Source organism: Gadus chalcogrammus, chromosome 13 (genome assembly GCF_026213295.1).
Source record: "Gadus chalcogrammus isolate NIFS_2021 chromosome 13, NIFS_Gcha_1.0, whole genome shotgun sequence".
Classification (NCBI taxonomy): domain Eukaryota; kingdom Metazoa; phylum Chordata; class Actinopteri; order Gadiformes; family Gadidae; genus Gadus; species Gadus chalcogrammus.
In genome coordinates, this window is record NC_079424.1 from 20427759 (window position 1) to 20440258 (window position 12500).

At 45.9% G+C, this 12500-nt stretch overlaps 1 protein-coding gene across 5 annotated transcripts in view; it reads left to right on the forward strand.

The window, feature by feature from the left end:
• Nucleotides 1-2311: 2311 nt before the first annotated feature.
• The window catches only part of LOC130401900 (tensin-1-like), a 37912-nt gene continuing 27723 nt past the window's right edge, over nucleotides 2312-12500 (forward strand). For 2 of the 5 annotated variants that reach the window (XM_056605922.1, XM_056605923.1), the window contains exon 1: nucleotides 2312-2619. In XM_056605922.1, the coding sequence (XP_056461897.1) occupies nucleotides 2506-2619 (114 nt within the window). In that variant the 5' untranslated portion in view covers nucleotides 2312-2505. Of the gene's footprint in view, nucleotides 2620-5622; nucleotides 5802-8918; nucleotides 11320-12412 lie in introns of those variants that run through there. The other 3 variants (XM_056605925.1, XM_056605926.1, XM_056605924.1) reach the window with 3 other exon arrangements.

The window sequence follows — 12500 nt, forward strand, 5'->3', positions numbered from 1 at the left end:
AGATCCTGACCCCCTGCCGAGAGCCGGGCTGCATGGCAGCAGCTGATTCGGGTCCTGCTGTGCCTCTCATCTCATACTCTCAGCTCGTAAAGGAACTTTTCACAGACCTAGCATCAACAGACTTCTTCTGACCGTCTCTAGGTTGTCTCTGCCAGGAGTCGGACTATAGTCTATGGTCCTGGCGCCTCCCCCATCCGTCGCCAATTCTGACATCTAATGGGAAACTCCTGTTAGTCTTAAACTTAATGAAGTTGTTTGGCGGCCAATTGTGGTATACAGACACAATAACACTGACAAGATTTTTAGAAGCGGGGTAGGCTACGACAATAATATATATATATATACCCTTTTAACAAGCTGTGTTAAGTAATTAAGAAAAGCCTTTGTATGCAGTGGCTTATATCCATTGTGGTTGCTTTCTCAAACCCCCAAAGGGCTCACATTTGTGTTGGTGCATGAAGAGTCTGCACACTGTGAACAACCAGCTGCTGTTTTCCCTAGGAGGTCCTCAAGATTTGTTTATTTTTTCAAATGTCAAACCTTCATATGTGCTGCGATAGTTCCCATTGGCTCCTGTCACCAATGGCCACGACAACATTTTAATGTGATTTTCTCGCCCTGATATTTGTTTGTTTTTCCATTTATGGTTGATGTTTAAGTTGCAGAGTGCATGGCCTGGTCACAAAGAGACGGCTGATGTTATGGCACCAGATTTTTATGGGAGCGTACCTATGTTCCCCGGGTCCTACGTTCCACGCTTTGTATGTCACCAGGGATCATAGGACCCTGTGAGCAAAACTTTTTTCGCAGGTAGGGGCAAGTAACGCCTTTTTCACCTCTGATTCGCCTGTGAATGGTTAGAATGTCTCTCCTCCGATATGGTTAGGGTAAGGTTTAGGGTTAACCCTCACCCTAACCCTGACCCTAACCCTTTGCACCTGGGGAACATAGGGTTGTCCCGGTCTTTACCACCAGTGAAATGCACGAATTTCCTTAGTTCTGCTTTGCTTCGAGGAAAAAGATTCTGAACCCAACTTAAAGTCTAATTCGTCACAGATCGGCTTTGTCTCCGTTTATGTTCAGTGGGCTCTAGCTGGAGGCAGTAAACATGGTTTTTGAATGGGTTTATTGTGAAACAATAGTTTGGGGGATTTGACAGCTGTGTGTGTTTGTGTTTTCATGCAAAGTTCAACTGATATAAAACAAATCAAAAAATGTAAGAAGCGAGTCCCTCATTGTTTTTGCATTATCGATTCAACAAGGCAGAGGAAGGAGGAAAGTTCTAATGGTCGTCAGCACTAAAAGGCTGCCTAACGCACCCATAGGGAAACATAAGGCACAGAGGACATTTTGAGACACCTGGGCCCTGATCAACTCAATATATTAAACCAAAACCAATTGGACTACAGAGCCCACATCTTGGCGGTTCACTCGTTAACATTTATATTGCATCACCACAATGGACTAAAGACTTGAAGTGTATCCAAGCTTCTCCTTTATTTTTCTAGACCCGCAGTGGATGTTGAAATGGGGCTAATCAAATGAGCATCCTGTTGGGCCACATTACGTGAGGCTGTCCGGGGAGTGAGCATGTTGGAGTCAGCCACCATCTAATCACTCCCCGATGATAGAGAGAGAGAGAGAGAGAGAGAGATTATGACCAAAAAGAGGGAGAGAGAGTGTATGACCGAGAGAGGGGGAGCGAGAGAGGAGGAGGGGGGGACATAGCTGAAACCAAAGAGAGGGGAAGGCTCTGACATCAACCAGGCAAAACAGCTGCCCCTCTTCTCTTCCATGGAGAGTGATAGCCGGAGAGGTAAAGGGGAGAGAGCTGGATGAAGTGTAGGAATGAGGAAGAAGAGTGGAAGGTCTGTTAACATTCTGGAGGAGGAAGAGAGATCCTAGGGCTCTGGAGACCTGAGAACAAGGGATTTGCAATTGGAAGAAGGAAAGGAATGAGAGAGAGAGCGCGGGAGGGAGGGAGGGAGGGAGGGAAAACTGAAGCGAGAGTTTGTGGCTGTATACATTCACACTCTGCAGCCTGGATCGCCAGTGAGCAAAGCCAAAGGAAAGTTGTGTACAGAAAGAGTTGTAGGTCTGTGTGAGGCGTGAGAGAGAGAGAGAGAGAGGCTGTAAGGGGAGACGTGAACGGGGGGCAGAAGGAGAGTCTTGTGCGGGACCTTTTTAAAAGTCAGCACGCCAGGCTGTTTAGGAGTGAAGGGCAGAGGGGTGTGAGCGGAGTCTCTGGGGAACAGGAGGTGGAGGGGTGGGGGGAGAGGGGGGCAAGGCGGCATGTGGCTCACTCCAGGAGGACTCTGGCTGTCAGAGGAACACTAGCAGGTCGGTTCTTACTATGAGGGACTGAGCCAGGGAGAGAGAGAGAGAGAGAGGGTCAGTGAGGGCAGAGCAGCAGAGGCCAGAGTTTCTTGAGGACAAACTCCAAGACACTTGGTGGAAGTGTTAGGGGGGGTAGAAGCAAGGGCAAGTGCCCGGGCGGCTGGAACTATGGGGTGCATTCACAGTGCGGTGATCCGGAAGGGAGCGAAACAGGGAACTTCTATGGACCGCAACCCGCACACGGACCCCTCTGTATCTCCCGGCATACTGCAGCTGGCTGGGGTAGGTAGTCGAGAGAGACCTTTTCGTTTCACAGCTGTTGGCGTTTGGAGAATCTGCATGGGTTGGCTAGTAAAGTGAAGTTCATCTGTAACATTAGCAGGTGGTGAAAGTATGTTGTAAAAGAGGCCATCTGTTGAGGTGTAAGATAGGTCACTGCTGTATGCGGGGTTAGGGTTAGGCGTGTGTGAGCGCAGGGCTACCTGGGACTGATGCGGTGAAGACAATGCACTGATAGGATGACCAACAGAAAGGCTGGAGGTTAGTGCTAGTTAGAGGAAGGGTAAATGATGGATGCGAACCAAAGGAATCCCAAGCATTGACACACATGTTGTGGGGACTAAGAATGGACTGGTGCCCGTTTGTTCTCCATTTCCAATACCTCTTTTCCTCCCTGCACACCGGGCACGTGTTTACGGCCCTGTGTGTACGGGGTCCTCCTGGGCCAGACCCTGAGGTGATTATGATAGTCCATAGGTCAGATGACCTCTACTATATATGAGTATATAAATACTATAGGACCAATTGATGTGCTCACAACCTTTTGACCCAAGCACCCTCGGCAGTAGGAAGCATCCTAGTGAAGCGGTTGCATTCACATTATATCATCTCACATGACTAGGACACAATCAGCTCTCTAATACGATGACGGCGTTGACAACACTTGCGTATGGCGATGGAGATAAGGAGAGAAAGACTTACCCACTGACTATCAAAGCCTTGCTCAATGATTATTTGATGTTATTGTTTTCTTGTTGCTTTTACCTTGCTTGCTCATCTCAGTTCAAATTCAGTGTTATTATTATTATGATTATTATTATCAGCCTCATTTCCTGGGGATCAAGTCCCCAGGAAATGAGGGAGAGAGGGGCTTCAGGGGTGAAGAGGAAGTGGTATCAGTTACTGTCCGGTTGCAGCTCTTGTCGTCTGTCTGTCTGTCCGTCTGTGGCTCTATATAGCAACAGTGGCCTGTGCGGCTTCAAAAGCCGGCCAGATGTCTATGCATGCCAAGAGATTGATAGGCTTCTGCGCTTCAGAGACCCTATAATGGTGCCTTTTAAGCACCAAGGCTCCATGCAGCGGTATTGGGCACGCGGGCTCATGTGTCATGCACGAGGAGTAAATCAAGCGGCCGCATATAGGAGGGAAAAATGTGAAGAGAATTTAAGACGTGTCGCCGGACTTCCCATGAGGAGTCCCACTTCCTGCTGCGTTGTGTTCTCTCTTCTGCGCTTGGGGAGCTGGAAGCATCAGCTTCCTCAGGTCCTCATGATCTCAACACACGTGGGGGGAGAGTGTGTGAAGTTCTGGCAAAAACATCACTCTTATAACACACGAGCTGTGTTAGGAGAGCAATGAGAGTCCTTTATGCCGGAAATGTATGTGTGCGTGTGTGTGTGTGTGTGTGTGTGTGTGTGTGTGTGTGTGTGTGTGTGTGGGAGCGAGCTGAAACGTAGTCCCTGCTGAATGGGTGTTCCCTGCGGCGGAGGAATGAAATGTGTCATACACTCTCTCACCACACCCCCGTTCCCCCCTTTCAGCCCCCTACCCCCCACTCACACACACACACACACAAACCCACACACACACACACACACACACACACACACACACACACACACACACACACACACACACACACACACACACACACAGTCACAAAGCTATTCTATTTCCCAGACGGATGCAGACAGTAACTCAACCTGCAGCTCCTCTGTGTTTCCATGGAGGGTCAGAGGGTCCGGTCCCCACAGCCCACCGTCATAAATACCCTGATACCCTCCTGCATCGGAGCCCACCCTAATAAACCCACCTGCTGCCGTCCTTTTGGGATGGAATGTGTGTGTGTTTGTATTTGTCCCAGCGTTTGTGTGTGTGTGTGTTATGTGCATGTGTGTGTTTGCGTATATATGTCTGTGTGTGTGTGTCAGTGCATGTGTGTGTGTGGGTGTGTGTGTGTTTGTGTGTGTCTGTGTGTGGGATCCGGCCGGTCCTCAACAGCTAGCTGTCAGTGGATAGACTGCAGGAAGGTATTCAGTTCCAAGGGGGTGTGTGACAAATACCTGACAAGTGCGTGTGTGTATACGCGTTAACTCAAAGCAGCATACTTGCAACTGCGTTCATCTTTAAACAAACAAATCCTGTTTGTCCTCCATACGATACAATACAACAGCATTATAACGTTGCCTTAGAGCAACGACATGCCAATTAAAAAAGCACACTGAGGCAAATCGATCAAACCGAACAAAGTGAAAGAGGCAGTAATAAAGTCATGGAGACCTTCATTATGTATGCTTCAGTCTGTACCTTGACCCCCCTTAACTTCATATCATTGATGTCAAAGTTCTCTCCGGCCCCTGGGGCACTCTCATATGGATGCTTGGGGGGTGACATAGGGCTTTGGCTGGGACCGACATAGAGGGGGTGGCTTCTGCCCCACGGCCCACCGCCACCTCTCTCTCTCTCGCGCACACACACACACACACACACACACACACACACACACACACACACACACACACACACACACACACACACACACACACACACACACACAGCAATCATTTCCGTAGATGGGATGATTCCAAACGTCTTTTACCCTTACCCTTGTGTTAGAGAATGGGTAGATGATGTTCATGTATAGTTTTTGATGCTGGCGGGACTGGACATGTAACAGGCCTACCGCGTGTCCCAACATTGGTCCTGGTAGATATAGCCTAGTTGCGGATCCCAAATTCACCGATCAGACCCGAGATCCATTCATATTTTATTCCCATTCCCATCAATACGATTCCTGTCGGTCAACTTCTAAAAAGAAGACATTGTGGAAAAATCGCCATACATGACATGTTACAATTTGGACGAATCATTGAATTATAGCTGCTCTCATATGTTGTTCTATCCTCGAACGTCGTTCAGTGGATAGAAGGACGGTTGATGCTGACCAATTAGATCTCGCTCCGACTTTTTTTGTTGTACTCCGTCGTCACAGACAGCGTTGCCAGATTGGGCCAGATTTCCTTCCCAATCTGGCAACACTGGATGCAGCGCGTAAGGCACCTTGGCACATGGAACTAGCGCGCTTTCCATCATATTGATATAATTTGTCTCACTAGCAATGTAATGTTCAAACCTTTGAATGAACTGGGAAACCAAAACATCGGAAAAGGGAAATCACCAATGAGGTAGGGTTAAGACCTATTCGATATTTTGTCTCTGACAATATTCTTACTTGTTTACGAACATATTTCTCCACATTTAGCAACAAACACTTGTATTGCACACTGATAGAAGATTGGTGTAAAGACATGGTTTTATTATAGGTGTTTCCAACGGAGTCTAGCCTATGTTATGTCATTTAATGTAATGTCTGGCAAAATTGAAAACCATAATTAACACATTTTCTGCATCTAATTGTCAAAACAAGTTCAAAGAAGTATTCATTCATGGAGTCATCCCAATCGGTATGTATTCAAGTGATTTGTTGTTGGTTGACAAGGGCTTATGTGCTTGATATAGTAAAAAAAAAAAACACTACTTCAAATCTTCATGCAACCCTCACTATTGGTCTCCCCAATGCGACAGGGAAGTCATACAGAGACGCAGCCTATTCATACATTCCTCCAAGGCAACAGCACATTCATAGCCTACCCGCTGAGCAGATTGGTGAAAGGCAGAGTTGGACGGATCGTCAATATGTTGATCACACAATTTCTGCTTCTGCTCTGGTGTATTAAGGGTCAAAACAGCGAACTCCCTCAATCAAGGCATTGTTCTCTCTCTGTCTCTGTCTCTGTCTCTGTCTCTGTCTCTGTCTCTCTGTCTCTGTCTGTGTCTCTGTCTGTGTCTCTCTCTCTCTGTTTCTGTCTCTCTCTCTCTCTCTCTGTCTCTGTCTCTGTCTGTGTCTCTCCGTCTCTCTCTCTCTGTCTGTGTCTCTCTCTCTGTCTCTGTCTGTGTCTCTCTCTCTGTCTGTGTCTCTCTCTCTGTCTCTGTCTGTGTCCCTCTGTCTGTGTGTGTCTCTCTCTCGCTGTCTCTGTCTGTGTCTCTGTCTGTGTCTCTCAGTCGCTGTCTCTCTCTCTCTCTCTCTCTCTCTCTCTCTCTCTCTCTGTCTGTCTCTGTCTCTGTATGTCTCTCTGTCTCTGTCTCCGTCTGTCTCTCTCTCTCTGTCTGTGTCTCTCTGTCTCTCGGTCTGTGTCTCTCTCTCTCTGTCTGTGTCTCTCTGTCTCTCGGTCTGTGTCTCTCTCTCTCTGTCTGTGTCTCTCTGTCTCTGTCTCCGTCTGTGTCTCTCTCTGTCTGTGTCTCTCTCTCTGTCTCCGTCTGTGTCTCTCTCTCTCTGTCTCTGTCTGTGTCTCTCTGTCGCTGTCTCTCTGTTGCTGTCTCTCTCTCTCTCTCTCTCTCTCTCTCTCTCTCTCTGTCTCTGTCTGTGTCTCTCCGTCTCTCTCTCTGTCTCTGTCTGTGTCTCTCTCTATCTGTCCCTGTCTCTGTCTGTGTCTCTCTGTCGCTGTCTCTCTCTCTCTGTCTCTCTCTCTATCTCTGTCTCTCTGTCTCTGTCTCTGTCTCTGTCTCTGTCTCTGTCTCTGTCTCTGTCTCTGTCTCTGTCTGTGTCTCTGTCTGTGTCTCTCCGTCTCTCTCTGTCTCTGTCTGTGTCTCTCTCTATCTGTCCATGTCTCTGTCTCTGTGTCTGTCTCTGTCTGTGTCTCTCTGTCTCTGTCTCAGACTCTTTCTTTGTCGGTTTCTGTCTCGGTCTCTCGTCTGAAAATGGAGCAAAGAGAAATGGCATAAAAGGTTAATAAATAATAATAAATGGTGAATGTGGGGATGCACTCTCAGTGACATCTTCTCAGTGGTGTTAAAGTTCAACAAGCTGCCATGTCCCCCCAGGATGGCAGCAATGTCCTCCCTTCGTATCGGAATTATTCACCTCATGAAGCATTTAGACGGTGACCTATGATGGTCCTCCACATTGGACATGTGGCATGTAGCAAAAGTACAAGAAGCACTCCATATTTCTGAGTCAATAAATAATGGTTTTTAGACTGTGTGTGTTTTGTGTGTGTGTGTGTGTGTGTGTGTGTGTGTGTGTGTGTGTGTGTGTGTGTGTGTGTGTGTGTGTGTGTGTGTGTGTGTGTGTGTGTGTGTGTGTGTGTGTGTGTGTTTACTTACACACCATGTCGTGTCCTTTTCCACTGGGAAATTCAATGCCCCTCCTGTTTAGCATAGCCAGGTGTCGGAAAAAGCAAGTTGTGGTTCCTCAACCATTGGACCATTTAGGAGGAAAATAAATGTCAGTGTTGGTTGGTAGGATGTTTGAAGCCCCCCTACACACACACACACACACACACACACACACACACACACACACACACACACACACACACACACACACACACACACACACACACACACACACACACACACACACACACACACACACCTCTCTCTCCCACACAGCTCTCTCTCTTCCACACACAACACACACACATGCATCTATACACACCCCAACCAAATACACATTTGGTGGGGACGTCATTTCCTGTACCTTAATTTAAGATTCCATGTTTCACCCTCAATCTTGTCGTCTGTTTAAACATAATGTGTGTTTAACTGGTGAAGTGTGTACTTGCGTAATGGTTGTTTTGCTCCAATCCCTTCGCTGAGTTTCTCTAATGAATGTTTACATGTGTTTAACATTTAGTTTTTTATAATATATTTAATACATGCATAATCATTGGTGCAGTTTGCATGTATGAATGTTGTTATATTCAATCAAATCATTCATCTATAATGGCACGATAGTAAGTTCTTATGTTGTGTGCCAAATCTGGTTAATAATTAACCATGCCCTTACTAACCTATTCTCCTTTCTTGTTCTCAGTCAAAATTATACACACAATTTGCGGTTATTTAAAAATCTGGGTAGGAAAGTCATGCATAAAGATCTAGTCTTCTCTCCAACTACCAAGCCGCAGAAGTTGATGTGTCAACAGCTTTCACGTTGAGAACAGTATTGTACCACTAGCAGCGCTTAACATAAATTAATAATTATAGGACTGGGAAGAACCTTTTATACCCAAGACCTTTTTATATTTAATAACATCAACTACATTTAAGTGATTGTAGTTAACTGTATTTTCCTAATTTCCATTCAATATTTTTTCACTTTATAACTTTTAATCCACTGCCTATGTGTTTGATGAGACACATTTGTATATATTTAAAACTGTGTGTGTGTGTTCTTCATTCACTTAAGCAGTGGAGTATCAAGTAATTAAATAATTAAACCTTATTAAAGCAGAAACAGGGTTGACATAGAATTTACAATTTAAATTACATTTAGCAGACGCATTTATCCAAAGCGACTTACATCGTTTAATGCACACATTGACACACCGACGGCAGAGTCAACCATGCAAGGCGACAGCCAGCTCGTCAGGAGCAGTTAGGGTTAAGTGTGTTGCTCAGGGACACATCAGCACTCAGATAGGAGGAGCTGGGGATCAAACTAGCAGCCTTTCGGTTACAAGACAACTGCTCTACCTCCTGAGCTAAGCCGAGTTTATTGTGTGTACTGCTAACCCTATTAATTATGAGCAACGAAACAACAAGGATAGCAAGAGACATGTTGTTTGCTCAAGAGTACAAATATATCTCATAATTAAGCAGTGATTTGGTTTGTTGGAACAAAAGATTGACAAGAATCGACTAGGGGGATTTGAGGTAATTGTGCCACCATCTGAAGTAGCAGAAGGAGAGATATTGAATAATGTTTAGTATCAAAGCCCTCAGACCCTATTAAGGTCAACTTGGCAAAGTAAACCTTTATTAACACAAAATAATCATCGTCAAAGGCGCGACATTGCATCCTTCTAAGTTCTCACAAATGCCTTGACACCGTCGCACTTTCTGAAAATGATACACTCTGTCCTAGTTTTACCTGTGTTGGAATAGAGGATGTTTGTTTACATGTTTACGTGTTGACACTCAAACCCTGTCTCTAACTCTATTGAAGCCGATGGAGCGATAAGAATAGACTCCTCTCTGGTCCTGTGGCTGAGTACAGCTGACAGGCACTCCTTCTCGGAGAAGATCATCAGAATGTGGCATCCGTTTTATCCACCTAAAAACCCTGGCTGCGCTTTTCTCCGTGTCAAAATTAAATTTTGATGCCCAAATCCTGAAAGAGCTTTTTCTTCTGGCATAAAGGGTGAACGATGCGCAGCTCCAGGGCCGCAGCTGCGAGCGCATGAAGTCATCCTTAATGCATCCTGCGATCGGTGCTCTGTGTGAAACTCTCGAGCACTCCCTCGCTCTTCATCCTGCAGCGTGGGAGCTCGTAGTTAACACAAAATGCTTGGCAAAAGGTATACGCTCTGTAAGATCTGCCTTCCGTCGTTCATTTCCCATACAATTCCACCTCAGGTAACCGGCTACCCCGCCCCCCTGTCTTTTGTCTGCTATGAGGGAGACCCCCATCTGAGGCTGTTACTGGAGGGAGTCCCCCCGGTGTGAATGTAGGGGTGGGGGTAGGGGTAGTGGTTAGAGCCATGTGGAGGGAAATCTGTGCACTGACCTACATGTCTGGGGAAAGAGGCCGATGTCCCCTGAACTGAACATCCAGGTTGCATTAAACACAGTTCAATTGTTATTGCTGTGGAAAAATGACTTCAAAATATGTTCCCCAATCTGGGTGGGATTAATAAAAGGGCACATATCTAGCGCATATATTTATAACAATGAACATTGAATATTGAAGCACATCAATACATTGACATATCCCATAAGTATAATTTTAATATATAATTAATAAATAATGCCACTACTACACTGTTATGTAGTCTGCATCTTTTATTTAGACACATCCAGGCATGTCGTCTTTTTTCTTCTCCAGGCAAAATGGGAACCAACCATTCACACCGCAAGTATTCAAGTCTGCATTAGGACGGCAAACCCTGCTGCAGCTGATCACTGGGGGGCAGCAATGAATCATAGACATTGTCCAGAAGGCGTCTGTAATGCAGCCAGGGCCTGGGTGCAAATAGACAGGCAGGGTCTGTTGGTTAGTCGTCTTGGTGCTCTGGGACGGGATCAACCCTGAGGTAGAGGGAGGTGAGGTCTCCTATGTAGTTGTTGTTTAGTGCATAAGTTGTCATGTTAAGTGTCTATGTTTTCTGGTGTCAAATTGTTAATTTGTGCGCACAAGTTGTTGCTCAGGGACAAATTGCGGTTTTGTGCACAGGGTTTTTTAACTTATTGCTTACTGACTAATTGCTGTTTAGTGTGCACAAGTTGTTGCTTAGTGACAAATTGGTAAATAGTGTGCACGAGTTGTTATTAAATATGCACAAGTTGTTGCACCAAGTGAGGCCTGGATGCATTCCCAAATGCCTTCAATAACACACACAGCCCCACACACTCCGTCCCTCCCTCCCTCTCTCAATGGGTCTGACCAGGCACCACCGGCTGTTGCACTATCGTGGAGTTGCATTGCATGAGGATTATTATTTCGGTACATATCCTTCCCCGGTCACCATGGCAATAACCAGAATCAACCTCTGATTGTCGGTCAAATGGCAGGTGCCATGGATCAGTGTGGAACATCTTTACACTGAATGATCAGTCTGGATCGGAGGACATTAGAGAGTAAATATAGAAGATGAACAAAGTGCCACAGATGCCTGCGATCATCACAGAGGACACAAATAAGTACGAACCAACTGGGCACGTGTTTGTGTGTGTGCGTGCGTATGTGTGTGTAGTATGCGTGTGTTTGTCTGCATATAAACAAGTATGTGGATTCTTTCCAGTCAGGAACATGAATAGGTGCCCAGGGAGACGCATGGGTTGAAAATGTGTCAGGCTGGGGACTCTGTTATGCTATCCTTCTATTGTGATGCTATTGTGATGTACTGTATATCTCGGTCTTGTCCTCATGTTTGCACCATAGCTTTTCCACTCTGGGCAGCTTTTCACCCTTAGACCTTTGTGTCTTTATAATGCATGTTTTGACCCTTCAAACACCTTTTGATGCTTTCAATACACAACACTGTGTGTTTCCAAATCTCCAAATCTGGTGATGTAGCATCCAATCCCTTGGAAAAATTGCTACGCCAACCATAACATGAGCCAAACCTCAACCAGTGGCGAAAGGCACTCAAACTGCCCTTTTATATTTATGGCTGGAAGAAATCTCCTGGAAAATAAATAGTGTTAAATATTCCCACAATTTATTGCACATAAATAATGATGATTTTTTATTGGTTATCTCTTTTGGGCAAAAGGGATGATTTGATTATTTTCCCCAAGAGGTATAAAAATGTACAAAAGCTACGTCAATTTCTCTCTCTCTCTCTCTCCATCATAGTTTAGCCCCAGGCAAGGGAAGGAGATCAGAGTCCTTTAGCTTTACAAGGCTGCTAAGTATTCACAATTAGTGTTTAACTAGATGCGTGTGTGCCTGCGCGCATGTGTGCGTGTGTGTGTGTGTGTGTGTTTGCGTGCGTGCGTGCATAAACATACACATACAACCACCCCACGCCACGCGTGTTTACATACTCCAGCGAATGTGTACTGTACTTATGTTTGTATTAATGCATGCTCGAGAGAGAGGAGTGGTGGAGAGAGCCACTGTTGCAAACAGAGGGGGAGAGAGAGAGAGAATGAGAGGGAATGAGAGTGGCAGAGACAGAATGAGAGCAGCAGAGCGAGAAAGAGGGAAAGAGAGACAGCTAGAATGGGGAGAAAGGATAACGGAGAGAGAGTGAGAGAGAGGGGGAGAGAGGCAAAGAGGCAGCGAGAGAGAGCAACCGAGAAAGAGAGAGAGACCGCTAGAGAGTGTACGTGTTATGGGAAGAGACACAGGAAAGCAGAGAGGCAGCATGAGTTGT